Genomic DNA, 15,651 nt, shown 5'->3' with positions numbered 1-15,651 from the left:
GTTTAAAGAAATGTCTGATACTTCTTTTATCACTTCTTAAACAGAGAAAACTTTTTTCTCCATCAGCTGTAGGCCATATAATGCCAGTTTTACATATGCTAGATTATATCGTATGCTGTAAATACTCTTGCAAAATTATTTTTCCTGTTATCTTCTTCACCCCAGTGACCTGAAAACAGAAATATAATCTACTCATCTAAAGTATTTGAGCACCACTGATTGAAATCAATACTGTATGAGCTAGATAATATTTCACTGCTGAATTGCTTCACATAACTAAAATATAGCCAAAGTTTCATCCCTCCCCCAATCTCACAAAACAGAGTAAATGCTGCAAAACAGCCTTGTAATAACTAATATTCTCAGTAAAACAAAACTATCGTTGTTATCTCAATAAATCTCTCTCTAATTCAAAAGATAAAAAAGTCTTGTAATTTAAGATGAAACCTTGCCTTTTTTTGTTTTGGCTGTAAAGTTATTCCACTACAAAATAAATACGGGTTCCATTAAGTCTTGGCATTAAAACTGACACAATTCAATTAAGAATTTTTTTTGTTCTTAACCGCTTTAAAATTGCATTAAGAAACAAGATAAAATCAACGATACCTATGAAACCGTCAAGTCTGTTCTAACAAGTAGATTTTATTAAATTTTCCATTAAAAAAAAAGGGTTGTTAAAGGAAAAAAACAGATTTCATACTAAAGAGAATGGTGATCTATGTTCTCTCCTTTAATGTGGAACTGCTTATTATCCATTCTGCATGGTTCAACAATGTATGTCAGCAGAAATGCCCGTAATCCTTTCTAAATTTTGCTCCTTTCTCCATGCACTAGACACTACCAATGCATGAAACATCTGATTTGCAGCTAACAATAACAGATCATTTTCCCATTCATTTCTAATAAGCCATTTTTTGTGTCAGCATCGTTTTTTGTTTAAATTTCCTATTTTACTGAAGTTTTCTAAAAAATAAAAGGCAACATGCTTTTAGAGAACTGTTAAATGAAGACAGCAAAACAACAAACAAAACTGAGTTTACATGCAACAGGTGAGCATTTTAACAGGATTGGATTACAAATAACAAGGTACTGAAGTCTCTCTTGAAAACTCGTTCTGCTGTATTCTTCTGTTCATTGCCTCTCTTATTTCTATCCAGTATAGTTTTAATTCTCACTCCCTCACTCAGAGTATTTTTGTGGTAGCAGCATTTTTGTTATTCCCCAGAACAGCAGTCACAGAATGGAAAAAAAAAAAAAAAAGTCATTATATTTTCATATTGGTATCATTACTATGTAACATGATGGAGGGATGACTTCCACTGAGTATCAGTCAGAAAAAAAAATAAGTTATAGTTTAATCCTTAAAGAGAGCATTAAAGTATTCTATAGAAAAATAAATAAAACGTGAAAGAAGCAATGCTACCTGCTGTCATTTGCACTGCAGTCAATTAAGGCTTTGTTCAATCATTTTTATTTATTTGGCCGTATCTCATTATGAGCACCCACTCTCTCTCCTATGACCCCCTTAAGATTTATTCACTCTTTCATCCAGTATTCTTATCATCAAACCTAAAAAAAAAAATCAAGAATACGCTAAGATAGTCCAAGGTGTTTCTCCAAACCTCTGCCTCCTTTACCTTGATGCCTCTGAGCAAATTCTAAATTAATTTGTTGAACAGTTTATTAAAAAAAAAAAAAAAAAAAAAGAAGAAAGAAAAAAAAAAGAAAAAAAGGAACTCCCTGAAGTTTTCGAATCCAGTTTTTTGGCAAACTCCTGCAGAATCAGTTCTTACACCTCTGGAAACCTACCTGACTCCCCTCTCTAATCTTTCTTCATACTTAGATGAATACATGGTCCCACACGATATCCTAATCTCTAAATTGGAAAGATTCGAAGTGTGGTCCATTAAGTGGATAAGGAATTGCCTTGATGGCCACACCCAGAGTACTGGTCAATGGTTCTCACATCCAGGTAGAGGCTGATGACAAGTGGTGTCCCACAGGGGTCAGTTTTGTCAGTGTGTTTCAACGTCTTTATTAATGACATAAATGGTGGGATTGAGTGCATCCTCACCAAGTTTGCAGATGACACCAAGCTGATTGGTGCAGTTGATACCAAAGAAGGAATAGATGAAATTCAAAGGGACCTGGACAGGCTGGAGAAACGGCCCCGTGGGAACCTAATGAGACTCAACAAGTCCAAGTGCAAGGTGCTGCTCCTGCGTCAGGGCAGTTCCAGACCTGAGGACAGACTAGGAGCACTCATTGAGAGCAGCCCTGGGGAGAAGGACTTGGGGCTTCTGGTGGATGAAAGGCTCGACATTAGCCAGCAATGCATGCAAGCTGATTGTCCCCCTCTTATTCGCTCTCACAAAGCCCAACCTGGAGAACTGTGTTCAGCTCTTGAGTCTGAAAGGCTCAACAAAAAGATGTGAACTTGTTGGGACTGCATTCAAAGGAGACCTATAAAGATGATCAGAGGGCTGGAGCACCTCTCCTGTGAAGGAAGGCTGAGAGAGCTGGGAACGTTCAGCTTGAAGAAGGCTCTGTGGAAGCCTCAATGCAGCCTTTCAATACTTAAAGGTTCTTACAAAAATGATGGAGAGGGACTCTTTACTTGGGAAGGTAATGATAAGACAAGGGGGAAGACTCATAAACCAGAAGAGGATGGATTTAGATTACACATTTGGAAGAAATTCTTCACTCTAAGGGTAGAGAGGCAATGGAACAGTTTGCCCAGAGAAGATGCGAATGCCCCATCCCTAGAATTGTTCAAGTCCAGGTCGGAGGGGGTACTGGCCAACCTAATCTAGTGGGTGGCATCCTTGCCTATGACAGGGGTTCGAACTAGATGATCTTTGAAGTCCGTTCCAACCCAAGTCATTCTGTGATTAGATGCAAAGCATTTCTATGTCTACCAGTGGTACCAGAGCACTTAATTCACCTGCAACATACTTGAGACTGCACACTGAATGCTTATATGGTTTTAAAGCTGGTCTTTGGAAGTGACTTCGTAAATTTCTCCTTTGGCTCTCACTCTTGATCTTCCCTGCACTAGTAGAAGACTTCAATAGCCTTGCAACATAAACAAGCATCAATTAACATGTGGATAGGACTTCAGGATACATGATGAAAAATGTGTTTAAAACATAACAGGTCTTTTATTTGTGGCAAGCAGAAGGCAAGCAGGAGTCAGCTGCACTAATGTACTCCCACTTCCCACCTGTGGTAAATGCACAGTCAATCCCTCAATCCATCCCCGGCTGAGTATCATCCTCAAGCTGTGCCTTGATGGTCTGCCCCCATTTCTTCATGGGTGCTTGTTCCTGGGCTGGACATCGACCTCACCCCTCACCACGGTGGTCTGTACCAACTTGGTTGGTGGGTGTCTGCCTGTGGCCTGGACATTGTTCTCAGGCTGAACTCTGATGCTTTGCGCCAACACCGGTGGTGGCTATCTGTCCCAACTTGCCAGCATTTTGTTCATGTCAACCCACGCCCTGATGGTCCGCAAAAACTTTGTCAGTGGATCCAGTTCCATTTCTGCATCATCCACCTTTTGTTGCTTACAGGGAGGTTGGCCATCAAGGTCACCCAGTCCTTCGGTGGACTTCCTCTTCCTCCCCAGCCACACTGTTTCATCCAGCCTTGGACACTTACAGAGGGGGGTGGCCACTGAGGTCGTCCAGTTCTTGAGACTTCCCCTTCCATCCCAGGCAGAACATTACATCCATCCTTTGACTTCTGCAGTGCACCACTCAAAGGCTGGCAGTTCCTGCCTGATTTCTCTGCACCCTGGCTACTCCAAGTTGCCTTGAGCTGCAGGAGCGAGAAGCTTGGCAAGATTTTGCCAGACATGGGGCAGCCCTTTCTATAGGGTGGGGGCCAGAGGTCACCACTCAGGTGACATCACAGTAGGTGGCAGCTGGCATCACGGGAGGCCCCTTTGTGGCAAAGGAGGCAGATACCGAGTACACCCAGCATCATTTGGCTCATCCTTACCATAGATCTAAGAAGCAGTCTTCTCCAATTCATCCATCTTACATGGCTCAACAAATGGTCTACATTGCTGTGGGAGATGGTGCTGATTAGGAGAAACTTCTCAGAAAAAGTGGTTGGGCAAAACTGGTTGAGCAAAAGGGGCTGCCCAGGGAGGTGGTGGAGTCACCATCCCTGGGGGTGTTTAAGGAAAGGTTGGATGTGGTGCTTAGGGACATGGTTTAGTGGGTGATGTTAGTGGTAGGGGTATGGGCAGACCTGGTGATGTTGGAGGTCTTTTACAGCCGAAATGATTCTGATTTTACAGTTGCACGTGTCCACTTTTCTGTGGATTTTCTCTTCAGTAGTTCAAACTAACCTTGAAATTAAGAAAACTAAGATTTCAGGACAGAAAGACAAAAGCTACCTCCCTCTGCTTTAACAATTTACCCTAAGCTTTTCCTCAAATGTGAAAGCACAGTCACTCCATTCCTTCTCCACACTCTGCCAGTACAGGAAACACCATGAACCAGCCTTCAGAACCACTATGACTCAGTACTTTTTTTCCAAACGTGTTACAGGTTGAGCCACCCTGTAATTACAGATACTGTGATCTCCTTCCCACCTCATTATGTGGGGGAGAAGAAACAAAGGGAAGTTTATATCTTTATTTTCTCCTGCATTCTCACTTCATCCACCATAGCATGAATCAATGTCAACAGAAGCACAGTTCAATCATTCTGCTCTCCTTAGCTCTTTGTTTCATATTTGTCTTTTAAATGTTTCCATACAAATGTGACCAGATATTGTTGAATTAGTATCACTTATGTATTTGGTCCAGTCTTCCATCATTCCTTGTATAATGAACATCCTACCTACGGATGTATATGGCACTTGCTATTTTAAAGTGTCAGAATCCTGAATACATACCCATACCAGCACTGAGGAACTGCACATAGGAAATTCCACATTATTTCACATGCATTAAACATAGGACTAGACTGAATTTAAAGGAAATCTAAAGTGTAGAATAACTCATGTTAATTTATGTATACTTGATTTTACTGTTAAAATCACCTACTTGTCCCAAAACTATTTTGGAATGTGCTCTACATATTTAAACTGATGGAAAATCCAGATGACTGCAGAAAGAAATGCACAAAATCTCTGGGGCAGGAAGGGACCTTTGGAGATTGTCTAGTACAACAAAACAGTCAACTAGAACAGGCTGCTCAGGACCCTCATCCAATTGAGTTTTGAGCATCTGCAATGATGGACACTCCAAAACCTCTCTAGGCAACTTGTTCGATCACCCTTACTGCTTTTCCTATTTAGACAAACTCTGCTATATTTCAGATTGTGCCCATCACTTGTCCTTTCGCAGAGAAGCACCACTGAGAAGCATCTGGCTCTGGCTTCTTTACCTGCCCCCTCCCCTGCAGTACTTACACACACTGACAGGATTCCCCATTGACAATTCATCTCATTGAATTATATCAGGTTGGCCAGGCATGCTTTCCCCTTTGTTAATCTATGCTCCTGATCACCTTCTTATAAATCATGTATGTAGAAATGGTTTCCAGAATTGCTTACTCCAACAGACTGGGGCGAAGCTGACTGCTCCACAGTTTCCCAAATACTTCTTGCTTTTTTTTTTTTTTTTTTGAAGGTAGCAGTGACACATTCCATTTCTGGCCTTCCTTTTTCTGCCTTTTTCTTTTTCCTATTCCATGGCGCACTTCCATTTTCAGGCTTTCTTCCAATCCTCAAGAACCTTTACCAAGCAACCAGACCTTTTGAAGATAATCAGGAGTGGGCTCAGATTTCCTCAGCAACTTTTATCCTATCAGGTTCCTGCAGTAGGGAATCTCTTGGTACCACCACCCATCCTTCCTTCCCAGTGCTGTTTTGTGGCTCAGCTTCAGCTCATTCAGATGCTTCACTGGACAAAATTTCCAGTCCCTCCTCTGCTACCAAGTCTCTGAACCTATTCCATGGCTGCAAAGCTTCAGATAAAACAGGACACATTATCCTGATGTCAATGTCGTGCTTCCAGCCTTCATCATCACAGACCATCACGAGGTATTTCCCAATCTCACAAACACAGACTCTGCCTGCTCTTCCTTCACTATGCTTATGAGTTCAGGTTCTGGTATCTGCAGTGTCTTGGAGAAGATGCTGCTCTTCTCATTACCTCTGAAGCTGTGCAGTCTGCTGCTGACTGCCTCCTGCAGCACATTTACTTGGAAGCACAGATCCTCCAGTCCACATGCACCTCCTGCAGGCAAGGACACTGTACCCTGACCCCTGCCTCCAGAAGAGGCATCATACATCTTCCAGCTTGGGGCTGCAGAGAACAGCATCCTGCTTTGGAAGCTGTCTGTTCTGAGGTCTCTGATATGCTGGGATAGTTGCTCCAGTGGGTGGTTGGGGATTGCACCCTGCAGCACCATTGCTAAGCAATGTCCGTTTCTGGCCCCCTGCTTCACTAACTGCAGCCTCTGGTGGCTGTGCTCCAGGCCTGGTAGTTAACTTCATGCCCTCCTGCACTTCCTGAAAGGGTGCTAGACTCTCCCTAATGAGTCAGCTGGAAACATAAGTCTAAAAGCCCCCTTTGTTCAAAAAGTTGACAACAAGCTTGTGAGCAGCTGTCACAGTTTGCTATCAGTCACAGCTTACTGTAGCCATTCCTTACACAAGCTGCAGGAACCCTGAAGCTCCTTAAAGAGTTCCTACCAGTCCACAGAAAATCTAGCATATCTCAAATTATAGCCCAGAAACTGCTGTGCGAACTGCTTCATCTGTTTGATGCACTCATGTATTTGTATGTTATTTTGGAAACTTTTTTAAAATACGTATTTTGTAATTTTTAAACCCACAGGTATGATTAATATGGGTAACGTAGCACATCTCATGCACTCACAGTTACTTCATTATTTTAGAAAGTGTTTTGTGCTCCCTCCATTTAACCCACATTCAACAAAATGATCATTTCATGACTCCTTGGGTGTCCGTAACCAAAAGGTATTATAAAACATTTATTTAAAACACATCTCCTAGTGATTTAATATACCAGAAGGAACAACACTACTGTTCAAGATGGAAAGCTGATGAGCTGGCTTGGTGTATTTTCATGTTTCAATATTGATTTCACATGAAACTTTATATGGTTAGGATTTTAAATAAAAATGCAACTATCCTTTCTGAAAACTGTTGAATAACAGCCAAAATTTACCCCAAAGGCTGCAAAATGTCAGTGACTTTTTTTAGTACATACTACTGAGATAGCAAAGCAATATTTTGTTGTCTGCCTAAGGCAATGAAAACCCTAAAGTCCATTTCATACACTGCATTGAAACAAGCAGCACGCTACATATTTCCAGTTGTTGCAGTGTTACCAGATAAAAATATAAAACATTTGCTGTCTTTGTAGGTAACGTTTGTTTGCTCTTTCACAAATTTCTTTAGATAATTCATTAGGAAGTCTCCCAGCCGGCCATATAAATCTTTTGAAGATGTCTTTATGTAAGAGAACAGAACTTGGTACTAGGGTGAAAATAAAATTATGAGTCACAACTGAAGATGTCAAAAGCACAACAGCCAAATGTTTTGGGAAACATCTCAGCAGCTAGAGAGGAAGAGCTCGCCAAAGAACCCTGAAAAAATGCCAGCTAAGAAGCCAGATGCTGCTTGCAAAAAAGTGTTCCAGAGTTTGGCATCAGGGACCATTAAATGCCAAGCTGATCCCCATCTGTGGGAAAAGCTGTTTACTGCTTCTGGGGAAGAAAAAGTAAGAAGGAATATAGCAGTGCCAGTAAAAACAGAAGGCAGACTAAATTCAGCATTCAAATTATAATATCACAATTTACTTTTTAATTCCATGATAGTTTAAAATCTATTAATTTAAAAATAAACATATCTTAAAAAAATATAATGCATATATATGCATGCTTTTAGTTATGGATCTTTGCGATATCTTTGATTCAGTTCTTGCATAGTTCTGAGAAACTGCAGAGGCTGCTTTTAACTTTACTTTTCCAAATAAATCCTCTCCAGAAGGGGGAAAATGAAACAGTATGCTCCTTTCTGTAACAATACTATAATCAAAGCTCATGGTATGCACAACACAGAACACTTTGTAATGACATAACAAGCCATTTTTTAAGTTAAGAACAGTTACACTAATGAAAATTCATTTCTGATTTTGAAAATATGACTTGGCTTCAAATGCTAAGAGGCAAAGCAAGGAATTACAGCAAGAGATGTATTTGTGAACAGACTAAGAAAGTAACGGGAAAGGGAGAGATTAACTCTTGCTGACAGTACAGTTACCTTATCTGTCAACTGGCACACATTATGATCTAAGTAAATGTGAAGATGATCATTGCATGGGTAATAGTTGAAGAAACGCTGCAAACAAGACTGTAACACCTTGATGTTCAGAAGTAACTCAAAAGACCTGTTACAAAACAACTGTATCTCAGTTGTTTCAGGCTCCAGTATTTCAACTGAAGTCTGAGGGGTGATAGGAGAACTAAAACAGAACATGAAAAGCAACAAAAGGGTCTAAAAGAAGAACATTTATATATGGGCAATACTTCTGCACATAATCAGTAATTTCTTCCAAGTGCTTAAGGTACTTATTGCCTTATTTAGTTAAAGGAGATTCTGGCATTCAGCAAATTTCATCTTTGTAAGAGTTGGTGGGAAACAGGGTTTTAGCATCAATCTTCTCTGAATAAGAGAAGCTTGCTCCTAGAATTTAGGGGCATACAAATAACATTCTGAAACTACTCGTAAGTTTTATATTGAAAAAACTTACAGAAACTATAAAACAGGAGTAGGGCTCTGTTTAGAAGGGAATTAAAAAAGTAACTAGTAGATTGATTGAACTGCTGATTAAAGGTAATTTTTCTCATGTCTAGTGATTGTTAAAAGGGTATGACAGAGTCATAGAACTATGCAGGTTTCAGAAGACCTTCAGGATCATCAAATCTAACCATCAACTTGACTTACAAGTCCCATCACTAAACCATGTCCCTTAGTGCCCTGTCCACACATCTCTTAAATACCTCCTGGGATGGGGACTCCACCACTTCCCTGAGCAGCACGTTACAACGCTTGGCCACCCTGTTCACAAATAAATTCTTTGTAATGCCCGCTCTAAATCTCAAGATGTACCAAGAGAGGCTATGTCCTTGCATCCTATCCCTTATTCCTCAAATGAGGAAACAGACCAACAGAATCCTCACTGCAATCTCCTTTCAGGTAGTTGTAGGGAGTCATGAGGTCTCTCCTCAGCCTTCGCTTCCCGATACTAAACAACCCAAAATCCCTCAGCCATGCCTCGTAACTCTTTCTCCTTTAGTCCCTTCACCAGCTTCATGGTTCTTCCCTGCACACACTCAAGCACCTCAAAGTTCTTCTCCCAGTGAGGGGCCCAAAATTAAGCACAGTACTTGAGGCATGGTCTCACTAGTGCCACATACAAGGGGACAATCCCTTCCCCAGACCTGCTGGCCACACCATTTCTGACACAGGCCAGGATGCCACTGGCCTTCTTGCCCACCTGGGCACACTGATGGCTCATGCTCAGCCAGCTGCCCAGGTCCTTGTCTGCTGGGCAACTTCCCAGCCACTCTTTCCCAAGCCTGTAACACTGCATGGGGCTGTTACAACCCAAGTGCAGGACCTGGCACTTAGCCTTGTTGAGTGTCCTGTGACTGGACTCAGCCCATCGATCCAGCATCTCCAGATCCCACTGCAAAGCCTTCCTATCCTCAAGCAGATCAAGAGCCCTACCTAACTTGATATTATTTGCGAACTTGCTGAGGATGCACTCGATCCCCTCATCCAGATCACAGACAAATGTTAAAAGTGGCCCCAGTACCAAGCCCTGGGGAAGACCACTGGTGACCAGCTGCCAACAGGACTGAACTCCATTCACTGTGACTCCTTGAGCCTGGCCATTCAGCCTGTTCTTACTCCCCACTGAACTGTACACCTGTCCAAGCCATCAGCAGCCAGCTTCTCCAGGAAAATGCTGTGGGAAACAGATTTACTAAACACTTTACTAAAATCGAAGTAAAAAGCAGTCACAGCCTTTCCCTTATCTACTAAGTAGGTCATCTTGGGAAGTAGATTGGGTTAGTCAGACAGGACCTGCTTTTTATAAACCCATGCTGGCTGTATTTGATCACTTGACTGTCCCTTATGTGCTGTGTGATGTCACTCAAGCTGATCTGCTCCATAACCTTCCCCGATACTGAGGCCAGACTATAATTCCCTGGATCCTCCTTCCTGCCCTTCTTGTAGACTGGAGTCACATTCACTGACCTCCAGTGCATGACATAGGAAAATATACTTAAGTCTTATTTCCCATTTCGGATGGAAAAGTCCATTGGTATGCTACAAAGAAAAAACAGCAAAACACTTAACATGTTTTGTTCTTTGTAACAACCTCAGCAAATAACACTGCCAAAATGGCAAATAGCATGCATCTGTGGGATTCAATCTGGATATATGGAAAGAACTGAACAGTCTGGAAAGACACAGGGTTAATCCTCAATGTCATATTTACTAAAATCAGATTTCAAGCTATTCTGTATCACTGTAAACATCAGTTCATCTATAAAACTATGTTACCTAATATTTTGCAGGAAGAGTTGAAGAGATTTTCACTTAAAGTTTCTCTGTAAGACGGTAACAGCAAAGGAGACCCCAGGGTTTTAATTAGGGTTTGTTGTTATTAGGGCAGAACCTCAGAAGAAGCAGAAAAGATGGTACAATAGGATAGAGGAGAAACCAGGAATTCAGCTGGTAATAGATGCATCTGTCTGTAAATGTTCAGAGACATAATTTGAGAGTTTATGCTATCATGAGAATTAGAGTGAGGTTCGCAGTGTACTGGAAATATATGCATGGTTGTAACTTCATTTATTTGCTGTGCCATGTGCATAACTGAAAAAGGAAAAGGAGAAAAATTTCTCATTTTATCAGCTGCACTAAAATCAACTGGAATGAAATGGGAATTACAAAACAAATGACTCACATTACCAATTCAAGCTTAACTCTTGATTCAGGCTCTTTCTTACTCTAAAACGCTTTTACTAAAAACATTATCTGAGAAGGTATTTTTTCCTCTCGGTTGCCATGTTATTTATTTTACTATTAAGAGAATCCAGTGAGAAAAGAATTCAGTTCTGGCATACTTGTTGATCCTTTAGTTCTGACAGCAAGATTTCATAGCAAGGTTCAAAAACGAATACTGCAGTTAAATAAATGAAATTCTTAAAGAACTTTTTAACAAGTTATTTTGATTTGTATTATTTTTCTCATTAACACAAATTTGAAACTTGGCACTAAGTTTTTATATATTCTTTTCAATTTATTTTTCTATACAGAATGTATTTTTAATTATTATCTAGCTTTTCAGGAATTGATCTTTTCAAAAGAATTTGAGAATATTTAGAGAAAATAAGTAAAAGGAGATTAAAGGCACAGAAGGCACACTACGTTATCTATCCATTCCATTAATTCAAGTTAGAAGTGACACCAAGTGATATCAATGGTGCAGCCAACTTCAAACAGATTCAGGGAATTATGAGAATCATTGACAGTCTCTAAACTTACAGCAAGAAAATAAACACTGCCAGACAAGGAAGAAAACTATATTGCTTCATCACTGTTGCATTTCCAAAGCAGTGCCTCGCATGATTTCAGTCCAGACCACCTAGTGATCAACTAAAACAACAGCTAGGCACAGCTCAAGAGTTAGAAGATGAGCCAGTGATCTTTTCTATCAGGCAGTTAGGACAGAGTTATCCTGCTTCACAGATTACACTTAATTTTAAAGATATAGCTGCATGCCCTTAGAATCAGATACTGGGCACTGGCCCTGCTCAGCTACCATGAAAAACAAACGTTTTATTGCTGCTGTTTTCAAGAGAAAATTGTTAAAGTAGTAAAAAACTTTTATATTGAGCAATTGTGAAAATAAAGTGTCTTTTACCATTTGTGAATATGAACTACAGCAATTCTAATGACTGAAATTAAATTGCATTATACAAAAACATTGTTCACTTTCACTGTGGTTGCTAAGTCTCAGACTCCCAGTTTCAATTACAGGTATCTTGGAAGAAACTGTTTTCCTTTGACTTATCATGACCCTAATATATAATGATTCAATGGTATGTCTAGTTTTCCTGTTCTGTTATGTCAAAGAGGACAAATAGCTGTGAGGAAAAATACGTGTGGTGCTTACAGTTCAAACCAATTCTCCTCTAAACATTTTCTGTAACTGTTCTGTATTTTCCAAATCCAGAAAAAGTACTTTTTGAGCATTTTTTTCATCTCACTGTACAACAGGGAGTCCCTGGATTTGCTCTTATGCAGTTGGTCCAGCTAGGAGTAAAATCTGAAGAAGCCATATTAACTTCTACAATATATTTAACACTTCCAGAAGCTGAAAGGATAGGTAAGATAAGGATAAGTAACAGGATACATCATTGCACAATCCATCATAGTATGCCAGAACTCGTAAGGTAACAACTAATCAGGCTAAAAAAATTGGTTATAAAATTTTTCATTAGTAATCTAGAAATAATTAAAAAATTCACAAAATAAGAACTACATAAAACATTTTTCTATGTACCAATAAACTTTAAAAGGGAAGAAAATCCATTTAAAATATTGTAAGAAATTTTCTCAAACTTCAGTCTTGTTTTTCTGTTACTGGACTGAAGAAAATACCAAAGTTGTACATCTCATACTACATAAAAATTAAGTTCTAAGATAACAAAGTATTTCAGTTAAATTCTGAATATAAATTATTTAAAAAACAAAAAGCATTAAAATTGTTTCAATTGACTTTTACAGTAAAGACTATTCAAATTAAAAAAGACTAAAAAAGTTAGAATTTTTAAATTAATGTCACAACTGAAAAAATGTGTTTTGCCCAAAATTTGTCTTCAGGATTCTCCTAACCCAAAGTTCTAATTATGTCAAGGCTGACCAGAACTGTTTCACATGAACAAGGTGTTTAAAATAACAGAACTTAAAATTGTCTTTGGCAACGGGGGAAACTTTGTCTATTTTCAACTGTGATAGATTTTCTTCTGATTACTGCCTGTATTACTAAGACATAACTGTGCAACAACTACAATGTCTATAGTCATTACACTACATTCTTCAAGCCAATGTCAGTATCCATTAGCAACAGTTCACATTCAACTATAGAACGACTGTTTTAGTATTGATATTATAATATAGGTAAGCCTGGTACAGGTAATCCCTGTCTATAAACAACAGAAGCTGACAGTTTAGGGGGTCCTTATCCTTGTAAAGCTGAAAAATGTATTTTAAATCAAATGCACAAATTGTTGGCATTTGTGTTAGAAATACATTCAGTGTCAAATCCTCATACTTTCTCTCAGCATGGCTGTAAATTTTAGCTAAATCACTATTTTGTTGTCAATTTAAGACACAAGGTGGCAGCAATGATATAATCTCTTCATTTAAGACTGCACAAACACATCCACTCCCACTACTTTTACTCTTAAAGCATCTCATGTGCTTATGGGGCATATATGACAAAGATCCTGTATTTTCTTTGACAATATGTAGTTCCAGGTTAGGTTACTCATTAAGTGTTTTGAACTGATGTTTTAAAAAATGTCAATGAATCATTGTTTGCTGACTTCAAATGAATGTGCACTCAAACAGCATACCCATGGCAGAAGTTGTTAGTTGATCTTTGTGTAGTAACATTCCATTCACAGAGCTGAGAAATGAAAGAATAACTGGGTGCATAAGCTTGTCAGTTCTGGAACATAATGATACGGTGAGAAGATGCAATGCTTACTGATAGCTGTTGAAAAGATCTGTGCAGGTGCCGTTGTTTCTGCAAGGCTCTGAATTACATTCATTTGATTCATATTCACAAAACGTTCCTTCCCATCCAGGAAGACAAACACACTGGTATCTCTGTAACATTAAGGAAAATAAGTTAACTGCTTGTGTATTTCTTAAATGTATTTACAGATGATATTATACATATATAATATACATAAACTGTGTTTCTTGTCTTTAAACAGGTGATTCACTATTTTAAAACTTTAAAAAGTTATACATTTATTGATAGCTTAGCCCCCTAGTATGATGAAAATGGGGTATGAAGTAGATACATGACAACACATCATTTAGCAGTATCTGCCAACTTGCATAATCAAAAATTCTTTACTATCTCCTCCTCCCTCCTTCTAAGTTTTTGTAAAAAAAAAAAAAAGATATTACCTCTCCCATAAAACTACTTGGCTTGGATCTTACACTGACATGCCTAAACCACAGGTGCTAACAATGATCTGAGTTGTATTGCTCAGCACACAGTCCAAACCAAACTCAATATAAAATAATTTATCATGAATTCTCAGGATTATATATCCCATTTAACATCTTTAATGTGAAATTGTCTAGTACTGCACAAATGAAATACTGATGCATAACTTACGGCATGAGAAATATTATCTGATACACATGTATAGAAGACAGTAGAGATAGCATAAATAGGAATACTCTAGCTCAGTGGTGATAGTACCTAATAGATTGATGTCCAGGTGTTGTGAAAGCAGTATTTTTGACATTAAATGAATAAAATTTTTCAGCAGCATGTATATCCACCTCTAAACAACACATATTACAGGACACTTTCATCACACTGCAACACTATCAAATTGTAATCACACTCCAGTATTACCCCCAGCCCCAAAATTATCTGGTGGCTACAAGCAATAGGGTGTTTGACATCATTTCACAGAAGTGAAGAGCATAAAGCATCTTCCTATGTTCTTAAAAAAGAACAGGTGAACATCTGCTGAATTGAATATTAATTAGAGATGGGCAGCAAGGCAAACACATTCAGCATAAGTTTTAATTGCTTCTTTAGCAACATGCTTACTTCTAACAAGGCTTCTTTCTACCAAAAGTTAGAAAATGCGTTAATGGTAAGCATGACTAATGCACATTATTTCATTACTTGCTAAACACTGCAATAGGCTTCAGGGTAGATTTTAAAGCCTATTAAATTCCATGTAAATTAGAAACCATTAAAAATAAACAGCAAAGAAGTTTGTTTTTTTTTTTTTTTTTAAGAAGCTGACTGCATAAATAAGCTACCATAGCATGATGATCAAATGTATAATGTACCAGGCTTGCAGCATCCATGCTTCCTATGGCACAGAACACAGGCTTTATTTCCCAGTTAAATTAAGACATTTTGACAATTATGAAATCTGTCACTTCTTAGTATATGAAAATAAGACAAAAATAATTGCCTGAAAGCAAGCTGGACAACTGAGTTCAACATATACTGTTCAGTCAACTACAGATTAAGTTAAAAAAATAAATTAACATTTTGTCCTTTGTGTTTTATACAGGCAAGGCTACTCCATGCAGTAAAATATTAGGAAGATCGAATACACAGTTTGCAGCTTGTAAGTGTAATTTATAGTTTACTGTTACTGTTCTGTATGCCTGAACTCAGGCTCAAGACCTGTAAAATCTTCTCCATGAAGAGAGAATAAAATTGGCAACATGAATCTAAGAAGTGTGAAATATTAGAAGTGACAGTTAATCAAAGGTTAAAATAGAAGATGAAAAAATCTTGTTAAGTAAAAT

The 15,651-nt window shown here is 38.7% G+C and overlaps 1 protein-coding gene across 1 annotated transcript in view; it reads right to left on the bottom strand.

Annotated features, from left to right (window-relative positions):
* The window catches only part of EYS (eyes shut homolog), an 836,985-nt gene that overhangs the window by 511,456 nt on the left and 309,878 nt on the right, over positions 1-15,651 (bottom strand). The window contains exon 20 of the mRNA XM_032185496.1: positions 13,841-13,962. Within this exon, the coding sequence (XP_032041387.1) occupies positions 13,841-13,962 (122 nt within the window). The remainder of the gene's footprint in view (positions 1-13,840; positions 13,963-15,651) is intronic.

Source organism: Aythya fuligula, chromosome 3 (assembly GCF_009819795.1).
Source record: "Aythya fuligula isolate bAytFul2 chromosome 3, bAytFul2.pri, whole genome shotgun sequence".
NCBI classification, from domain to species: domain Eukaryota; kingdom Metazoa; phylum Chordata; class Aves; order Anseriformes; family Anatidae; genus Aythya; species Aythya fuligula.
This window is presented reverse-complemented; position numbering and strand designations above follow the sequence as displayed.